This window comes from Sprattus sprattus, assembly GCF_963457725.1.
Source record: "Sprattus sprattus genome assembly, chromosome: 20".
NCBI classification, from domain to species: Eukaryota; Metazoa; Chordata; class Actinopteri; order Clupeiformes; family Clupeidae; genus Sprattus; species Sprattus sprattus.
In genome coordinates, this window is record NC_137918.1 from 16,122,375 (window position 1) to 16,132,100 (window position 9,726).

Consider the following 9,726-nt stretch of genomic DNA (forward strand, 5'->3'; position numbering starts at 1 on the left):
TGCTGGGAAGTGTAGGCAAACTATTCGATCAAGTTTTTGAACATAAAATATTAAAAATAACGCATTTCTATATTAAGAATTACTTCAGACGTATCATTATGATTATAATCATATGATTTACGAGTGCTGGCTACAACCTAATAGGACGCTTTTTTGTTTGTTTAACTTACTGCGCTTTGTAATTACTTTGTGAGTTGAATACACAAATACCACAGGTTTCCAGTTTTTCGTTGTTTTATTGGGAGTAGTTTATTTTCCTCTGATAGATAAGAAATGTCATCATTTAATATCAACGAGGCGTCTGATACAGCGGATGTGACGTCGGTCAATAACATTGACAGGGCTGTAGGAAACGGGATGCATTTAAGGGAACTGTAATTTGTCATATAACATTTGCTACCTTGCAACGTAGGGAATATTATATACGCGAACGTCGTACTTTCTATGGACTGTATGAAAAGTCACAGCATTTTCAACTGGAAGAGAACTGTCCTCGAGTGTCTAAAAAACTACGTTTTTTAACGTTAACTAGCTAGCTCATGTGTTAGCTCCTTGGAAAAAGTGACAGACGTCTGTGCCTACTACATTCGCAGTAAGTGATCAATATACATGTGGTTTGTTTTTTGATAGATGAATTCTCAATAGTTACCTTCATTCGACTGTTTGTCTACTAATAAGTGTTTAGATGGAACTATCCAAAGCCTAGCGTGTTAGCTACATTTCACAGCATACTAACGTTGGTTACATTTCCTGTATTGACATTATCCTGGTTGGAATTCCCTTAAAATGCAGCGTTAGACTCAACCAGTTGACCTTGTTTACATGGTTTCATACATCTACTCGAAAACTACACATTTAAGTTATCTTAACGTAGCCAAAACATAAACGAGAATTGTGTTTTTCTCTTTAATGTCAAGGACATTACACCATAATGGGGAAAGGTTGTAAAGTTGTGGTCTGCGGCTTGGCATCGGTAGGAAAGACTGCAATTTTAGAACACCTTCTATACGGCAATCACACCGTTGGTGAGTATTTTCAGATTTTTTATAGACCAAATCAGAATGTTTGTAAACACAGGTTGCCAAGGTACTTCCGGGTGGCAAACTGTCATCCTGTCAACAGCCGAAGTAGTTAATTTATGGCGAAATCGTGTTGTGTTTGGGGTTATAATGCCAAATGTACCCAGCCACGTAAAGGATTATTACAGTGCATGAAATGCCCTGTATTGTTATTCCTAGGCTTCTTCTTCTTATTCTTCTTACCTTTTTCTGCGATTAATTCAGCTCTAACCGCTTCACTTATGTCATTAAACTGGCTTGTACCTGTGCTTCACTGACACCTGTGCCAAGGTTCCTCTTCTCTCTGTCCCTCTCTATTCAACTGTATAACCAGGAATATTAATAGACACCTTCCATACTCTACTTTTTTTTCTCTCTATCCCTCTCACTCGACTTTCTCTCACACTCCATCTCTCTGCTTCACTCCATTCTCTCTCCTTCTTTCAATATTTTCCCTCTTCACTCTCTCTTCTTTCCTTCTTCCACCCTTCTTCCACTCTTCTTTCCTTTTTCCACTCTTCTTTCCTTCTTTCACTCTTCTTTCTTTTCTTCTTTCACTCTTCTTTCCTAGCTTCACTCTTCTTTCCTTTCTTCTTTCCTTCGTCCACTCTTCTTTCCTTCCTCCACTCTTCTTTCTTTTCTTCTTTCCTTTGTCTTTCTTTTTTTCTTTCTTTCTTAACTTTTGCATTTCATGCACTGGTATTTCCTTCAGGAAATGCATTTTCTAGTTATTATTATTATTATTATTATAGGACTATTTCAGCAAATTCTAGATTTCAATCGTTAATAATCCTTTTCTTGAGAGTAACAACACAAGCGGGCAACTCAGACCTTTTATGTCTTTAGAATTTTTGCTTCGAGTATAGAGTGATAGATGGTTCATAAATGATTCTGCTGATATTCTCCACCTGAGCTAGTCTTGCAATTATGTGACAGACAGCTACAGTCATACGCATTATATCAATAGATTGTTATACAAGTCATACGCATTATATCAGAATCAGAATCAGATTGTATTTGCCAAGTAAGTTAGAACAAACAAGGAATTTGACCTGGTGAACTGACTCTCAATGTGCTTACACATATATTACACATAATATACATTACAACACAACACAATACAAAACAAACACAACACAATACAATACAAAAACAAACAGTGCAATGGTCTATGAAAGTCTGACAAAGTATGTACAGGAGCTGTGAGAGTGCAAGAAGTTCAGGGATAAATATATATGTTACATGGATAAATATGTATGTTACTATGAATTGTTCAATAGTGAGACGGCGAGGGGGAAGAAACTGTTTTTGTGTCTGGAGGTTTTTGTGAACCGAGATCTATTTTTGAGAACGGAACTCAATAGATTGTTATACAAGATAAAGAAAACCAGATTTCCCTAATTCGGTATCTAAGTCAGTTAAATGGATTTTCACCCCTGCTAGGTTCGGAATCAAATCAGACCCAGGAGGATGTCTACGTTGCCTCCGTCGAGACAGACCGTGGAGTGCGAGAGCAGTTGCGTCTTTACGACACCAGGGGGCTCCACGATGGTGTTGATCTACCCAAACATTATTTCTCCGTGGCCGACGGGTTTGTGCTCGTGTACAGTGTTGACAGCGTCGAGTCGTTCAAAAAAGTCGATGCTCTAAAGAAAGAAATCGATAAGTCCAGGGACAAAAAAGAGGTATGTACGATTTGTGTTTTCTCTCTTACGCCCACACTGTAGTTATCCACTGGTGAGCACATCATGATTAATATAGTCATGGCAAACTTGTACTTCTAAAACTGATTGTTCAAATCCTTGATTGAGATTGGATAAAAGCTGTTGTAAAATCCAGCATAACCTTACAATTTCACCTCATAACATTCTATGATAACATTCCATATTACTGCACAGCGAATGGCAAGGCAAGGCTGTGTATTCATCATGCGCATTTCATACCCAGTGTTCCATCTGGCTGTTACGTTGCTTCACCTCGTGCCTAACAACTCCCCTTACCTGTTCTTAAATCAGTGCAAACCACGGCCTCTTGGGGCTTGTTGCTGAAATAGTTCACATTTTCAAAGCATCAAATTATGTGCTAAGTGACCACCACCCTCCTTGTTTGATGGTAGGTGACTGTCATCGTGCTGGGCAACAAGACAGACCTGCGCGAGCGTCGTCAGGTGGAGTCGGACGTGGCGCAACAGTGGGCGCGCGGCGAGAAGGTGAAACTGTGGGAGGTGAGCGTGGCCGAACGCAGCTCTCTGATCGAGCCCTTCACCACCCTCACCAGCCGCCTCACGCAGCCGCAGAGCAAGTCCGCCTTCCCGCTGCCCGGCCGCAAGAGCAAGGGGACAACGTCCAACGACATCTGAGATCCAAATGGACGAACTCTGGGAGGGGCAGGGGGAAAGTGCTGGCAGTTGAGACCATAGACGTAGAATAAGAACATAGAATAATAATCTTATGTCTATGGTTGAGACCCTTAACACTAGCGAAAGTGCTGGCAGTTGAGACCATAGACGTAGAATAAGAACATAGAGTAATAATCTTATGTCTATGGTTGAGACCCTTAACACTATATAGTCTTTCAGCGTGTGCACTCAGAAGCTCAACAGAACACAATGGAAGGGGCAGGAGGAGCATAATGAACAGAAATGGTTGTTGGCCATCTTCAGTTGACGGTTATCAATTCTCAATGTGTTCTTCGTTTAGCAAGGCTGTCGGCTGCGCTCCGCTAATAATTGATTTAAGATGTCTTTGTATTAAATATTTACATCATGTTGACATGCCTGAGGAGGAGAATATGTATTATTTACTCTTGTCGCCTTTCCGTGTAGAATGCACCAGAGTAGTTAAATCAAGCTATATGATGGAGGCAGTATCGTGGCATTATGTTGGAGACATCCGTGTAACAGAATGAGATGACCCCCACCCCACACACACACACACCATTTAAAGGTCACCGGAGCTGTTATTGGCGGTTCTCACCTGGTGTTCTGGCATACACCACACTGCACGATTACCCTCTATTTGTGGACAAAATAACAAGCTTTACCAAAAGCAAGCTGACTGCTAAGGCATTCACTATATATTTATTATTTACTCTTGTCGCCTTTCCGTGTAGAATGCCCCAGAGTAGTTAAATCAAGCTATATGATGGAAGCAGTATCATGGCATTATGGTGGAGACATCCGTGTAACAGAATGAGGTGATCCTTCGTTGCCTTTGTAATTCCCCCCCTCCCCCCCCCACACACACACACACACACCATCCCACCATATAAAGGTCAACGGAACCGTTAATTTGCGATTCTCACCTGGTGTTCTGGTATACACCACACTGCACGATGCAGATATGATTACCCTATATTTGTATTTGTGGACAAAATACAGGCTTTACCAGAAGCAAGCTTACAGCTAAGGCATACAATATAACCTTCTCTCCTGTGTGTGTGTGTGTGTGTATGTGTGGCGTGTAGCTTACTGCTAAGGCATTCACTATATGTAGCTACCATGCTGTTCCACTCACACTTGTTTGCCATAATAAAACATGACCATGCCTTTTTTTTCCCACAGCTGTGAACCGTGGCTCTGTTTTTGATTATTTATAGGCTGCTCACTGAAAATGTCACATTAACCTTAGACAGACTACAAAACAAATGATACACAAATGAATACAGTACATCACTATGGGTTTTCTGGAGGAAGTGTGTGTGGTTCGCTAAAAGCCTTCATAAAGTCAAAGACTGCATATTTCAATGAAGGTTTAAGAGGCACCATGAATCAGTTGTAATTCAGCTTTAATAAAAGGGAAGAATTCACATTGAAACCTGAAGCTTGCCCTTAAAGGATCATGCTGTGCTACTGTTTTTACAAGCAACCGTAACGCAGAGAGACTCGACATTACTGTTTCCAAGCGTGCCGACTAAAACTGATTTACAACAGGGTAGAAAAACAAAACAGAAAAAAGGAAGACATATTAAGATGCATCATTGCCAAAATCTCAACTCTACTTGGGCTCGAAACAAACAAATCCAGAAAAAAAGGAAAGAAGAAAGCTTCACATGTTACAACAAAGGGACCATCAGGAAATACGACTTGAATCCCCCCCCCCCATAAAAATGTCTCCCAGGAACCTCCCACCTCCTTCTCAATCCCCATCCCTAGTCGCCCTCCTCCCCCCCCCCCCCGTTCACCCCCAGTTCCTCCTCATTTCAACCCCCCACCCACCCACACGCCTCCAGCCCCTCTCCTCCTCCTCCCATATCACTCCTCCGGTCTCCATGCCGCTCTCCACTTCGCTGAGGGAGATTATGTAGCGTAGCGTTTGGTCCACTGTTTGGCTATCCTGTCGTGCTCCGATCTGTTGGTTGTGTACTGGGTGGCAATGCTTCCTACGAGCGGATCAGCTAGAAGGGAAGAGAAAGCGAGAGGGGTTACACACACACAGACACAGACACAGACACAGACACAGACACAGACACACACACACACACACAGACACACACGCGCACACACACACAGACACACAGACACAACCACACACACACACACACACAGCATTACCACCGCACACACACAAACACACACACCCACACGCACACGCACAGACACACACACACACACACACACACACGCACAGCACTCATCCACCACGCGGTAGTCAGGAGGATGTGTGTGAGTTTGGCGGTCAGTTGTGGGTGAACGCTGTTGAGCAACACAGTGATTCAACACTTGTCATATTCATTCCCTGTGACTCAGATGTGTGTGTGTGTGTGTGTGTGTGTGTGTGTGTGTGCATATTCATTCCATGCGACTCAGATATGAACCGATGGTGAATCAATCAAAGCATTGCTGTCAGAGGAAATAAACTTCCGTACAGAAGGGGAAGCGTTGATATATTTCGGGACAGTACGTACTTAAAATAAAACACTACTGACACTACTATTAAAATGGGTGCCCTAACAGCATCCCATACATTTGTTATCCTGCCATTCTAACACCATACACTGAATTAGTACACTTGAGGTACCTGCCATTCTAACACCATACACTGCATTAGTACACCTGAGGTTCCTGCCATTCTAACACCATACACTGCCTTAGTACACCTGAGGTTCCTGCCATTCTAACACCATCCACTGCCTTAGTACACTTCAGGTACCTGCCATTCTAACACCATACACTGCATTAGTACACTTGAGGTACCTGCCATTCTAACACCATACACTGCATTAGTACACCTGAGGTTCCTGCCATTCTAACACCATACACTGCCTTAGTACACCTGAGGTTCCTGCCATTCTAACACCATACACTGCCTTAGTACACTTCAGGTACCTGCCATTCTAACACCATACACTGCATTAGTACACTTGAGGTACCTGCCATTCTAAAGGCTGATTTATGCTCAGAGACGTAAGCGTAAGCGCAAGCGCAAGCGCAAGCGCAAGCGCAAGAGGCCGTGCAAGCCCCTTGCGCGGCCCTTGTGCGTCTTTTCACGCCTTGCGTGCGTCGGCCCCTTTTTCTAGACTTGCACCATTTTTTACGCAAGCCTATTGTTCTGGGTGTGAATTGCTTGGCAACACCCGCAACCATTCAGGGAGCATGAATTGCTATGAGTAAATTTCGCGCAACAATGTGACACAAACGCAGAACCAAGCAGCCGCCTTTACACCATACACTGCATTAGAACACTTGAGGTTCTCAGCTCAAAGCTGCTGAGGCTTATCTCTCCACTGCTGGAAAACGTCCTTGTTGTTGAAAAGCATTCCACTGTTCTTAGATAAAATGATGGCTCCAAACGGTCAAACAAACATACACTCCTCCACTAAAACGGCCCTTGTTCTGTCTATCCTTGACACCGGCTGAGGCATCGACTCTTTGTATTGATACGATATTGAGTCTCGCTGGCTGGGGATGGTGCCGGAGAGAGTGTCAGACGAGCACAGAACGCACAGTGCGTATCTCTGTAGAACTTCACCGACGCCTGATGGAGATAAGGAGATGGCGGTTGTACACGCTTCATCAAAAGAAGGCAGAAGGGGGGGGGGGGGGGGCAGTGTGGCGCAACCAGTAGCCCCGACCACATTCTGATGGAGATAAGTACATGGCGGTGGTACACGCATCAAAAGAACAACAGCAGCAGGTTGCGTTCGCACATCCCACCCCCTCCCAAACCATGACTTGAGAGAGGACAATAGCTTAGATGCTGAATGCACCTTACAACCATGAAATAGTGTAGCTAGGGAGCGCCATTATCCTACTGCTGGAGGACAGATCTAGCTCACAACACCATCATACACTATGACTCAAACACCATATTGACGTGTGTGTGTGTGTGTGTGTGTGTGCGCGCGTGCGTGCGTGCGTGCGTGCGTGCGTGCGTGCGTGCGTGCGTGCGTGCGTGCGTGCGTGCGTGCGTGCGTGCGTGCGTGCGTGTGTGTGTGTGTGTAAGTGTGTGTATGTGTGTGTGTGTGTGTGTGTGTCTTACCAGGGTTGCAGTCTGTGAGTAGGGAGCAGATGTGTGTGTGTGTGTGTGTGTGTGTGTGTGTATATATACAGTGTGCGTGTGTGTGTGTGTGTGTGTGTCTCACCAGGGTTGCAGTCTGTGAGTAGAGAGCAGATGGACAGCAGGACCTTGGAGATGGTGAGGGCAGGGCTCCAGTTGTCCTTCAGGATGTCCAAGCAGATCACGCCCTGACTGTTGATGTTGCAGTGGTAGATTCTTGTGCGAAACGTCACCTGGGGAATCAGATTCAGGGATGGAGAGAGAGGGAGGGGGGGGGGGAGAGAGAGAGGGAGGGAGGGAGAGAGAAAGAGGGAGGGAGGGGGTGGGGGGTTACAACAGATAAACTAAACTAAACATTTGGGATTTGATATTTCCAAATGCCAAAAATGTAACAACACAATGAACAATGAAGGGTCTAGAAGAAAAAAAATGCAGACAACCAAAGCTCCACAAAAATGGTTGGAGTACAGTCTTTACCCCATTTCAGATATGAAAAATAGTACCAGTTTCCAAACAGTGACCTAACCACCTTCCCAACGCTTACGGACATAAATAACATCAGCCAGAGTGTCACTCGCAGTAAGCAGCAAAACATTGAACTGTGCTTTGTGTGTATGTGACGTTTGCTCTTGTTAAAATGGGGGGTTAAGGCGGGACTAGAGAGTGGGTTTCAGTGCTTGACGAGCCATTCTTGATTGTGAAGGAAATTGCTTCTTTGTAAATAAATAAAGCAATAAAGCAGCCCTAATCTTCTGACTAGGTTTAATTTTCTCTTTAAGCAAGCCTCCGCGTTTTCCAATCAATACCTCGAGGAAAACAAGACAGCTGACATCAGAGGCAATAATGATCAAAATGGTGATTGATACTTCAAACTCATTCCGTCTTACGTCTGTCAGCTCCGAGGCGGACTGATTGAGTGAATGACTCACTGAGGTTTCAGACTAATACAGGGACTGGAAACATGGTTAACCAGACGGGTGAGATTACTGGTAAAGCATTGTCAACAGGAATTGCACTGAATAACAATGGCTAGGAATCTGTAGTTCGCGGGAGAGAATCTGTGTTCAAGGTTAAAAAGATGCCGTTAAACTTTGAATTGAAATATACTTCCCTGGTGTTAAATCTATATTAAGTCTGTGATTTAACATTTCCATATCCATTATTACAAGCTTCAGTCTTGACACTCAGAAGTGATTCATGGTGATTAATCACAGAAAATTGTACGATTCATTTATATTAATGTTAATTAATATGTAGATTTTTTAGAACTTGATTGACAGCATTAATGTGTATGAATTAATTCATACACATTCGCAAAACAGTGTATATTAATATGTTTACATATTAAATTCACAAACAAACCTTACTACCTTCAACAAAATGAAAGTCTGACCACATTAAAGTAAACACTTTACATAGCAATGTCAATCCTTATCCACAAAAACAAGTTTAGACAAGTGCAGAGTGCGCTGTGCAGAGTTATTTACTGATGATTGTCGCCTTACGTAGGGAGTGTGGTGGGGACGGATCGGGGTCACTATAAATCTGGGGGGGGACATGTCCCCCCCCCGTCCCCAGTGTAACCTGCCGCTGTTTTCACAGAGTTTGATTAAAGGTTTTAAATACGGTTCATACCTTGGGGGGTTTGAAGGGGTAGTCTGGCGTGAAGGCGATGTCAAGGAAGAAGATTCCCCCCTCGTACACGGACCCTGGGGGGCCCAAGATGGTTGACCTCCATTCGTAGATGTTATCTCCTTTAGGACCAGCGCTGCACACACACACGCACGCACACACACACACACACACACACACACACACACATTAAAACCGAGACACCGATCCGATCACCTAACAGCATAAGATGTGCACTGGCTCCTAAACAGAAACATGCAAGGCTACCACAACACCGCTGTCCTCCCCCCCCCCCACAAGACAGCACAGCTCACACTGACATGGACCCAGCCTTGATGTGGTACGCAACCACCGCCATCATTAAACAGACGCTTTTATCCAAAGTTACCTACAGTACAGACATACATTTACATTAGTAGTTCAAGTTCAAGTTCAAGTATTTATTTGTCAGATACACAGTAAAACAGTCAGACTGGGCACTGAAATTCTTAGGACAAGACACCGCACAACAACCTACCATAGCATAACAAAGAATAACA

At 43.8% G+C, this 9,726-nt stretch overlaps 2 protein-coding genes across 2 annotated transcripts in view; one reads left to right on the forward strand and one right to left on the reverse strand.

Moving 5' to 3' along the window:
- The first annotated feature begins 354 nt into the window (after positions 1-354).
- nkiras1 (NFKB inhibitor interacting Ras-like 1) lies at positions 355-3,829 on the forward strand. Its single transcript, XM_080859728.1, has 4 exons — positions 355-592; positions 918-1,025; positions 2,502-2,743; positions 3,175-3,829. Exons 2-4 carry the CDS (start codon positions 932-934, stop codon positions 3,415-3,417), a joined length of 579 nt encoding a protein of 192 aa, XP_080715854.1. The 5' UTR covers positions 355-592; positions 918-931; the 3' UTR covers positions 3,418-3,829.
- Positions 3,830-5,294: 1,465 nt separating this feature from the next.
- The window catches only part of LOC308381914 (ubiquitin-conjugating enzyme E2 E1-like), a 17,367-nt gene continuing 12,935 nt past the window's right edge, over positions 5,295-9,726 (reverse strand). Inside the window, exons 4-6 of the mRNA XM_080859561.1 lie at positions 9,191-9,323; positions 7,641-7,788; positions 5,295-5,453 (exon numbers count right to left, since the gene is read on the reverse strand). Coding sequence (XP_080715687.1) covers positions 5,356-5,453; positions 7,641-7,788; positions 9,191-9,323 — 379 coding nt within the window. The 3' untranslated portion in view covers positions 5,295-5,355. The remainder of the gene's footprint in view (positions 5,454-7,640; positions 7,789-9,190; positions 9,324-9,726) is intronic.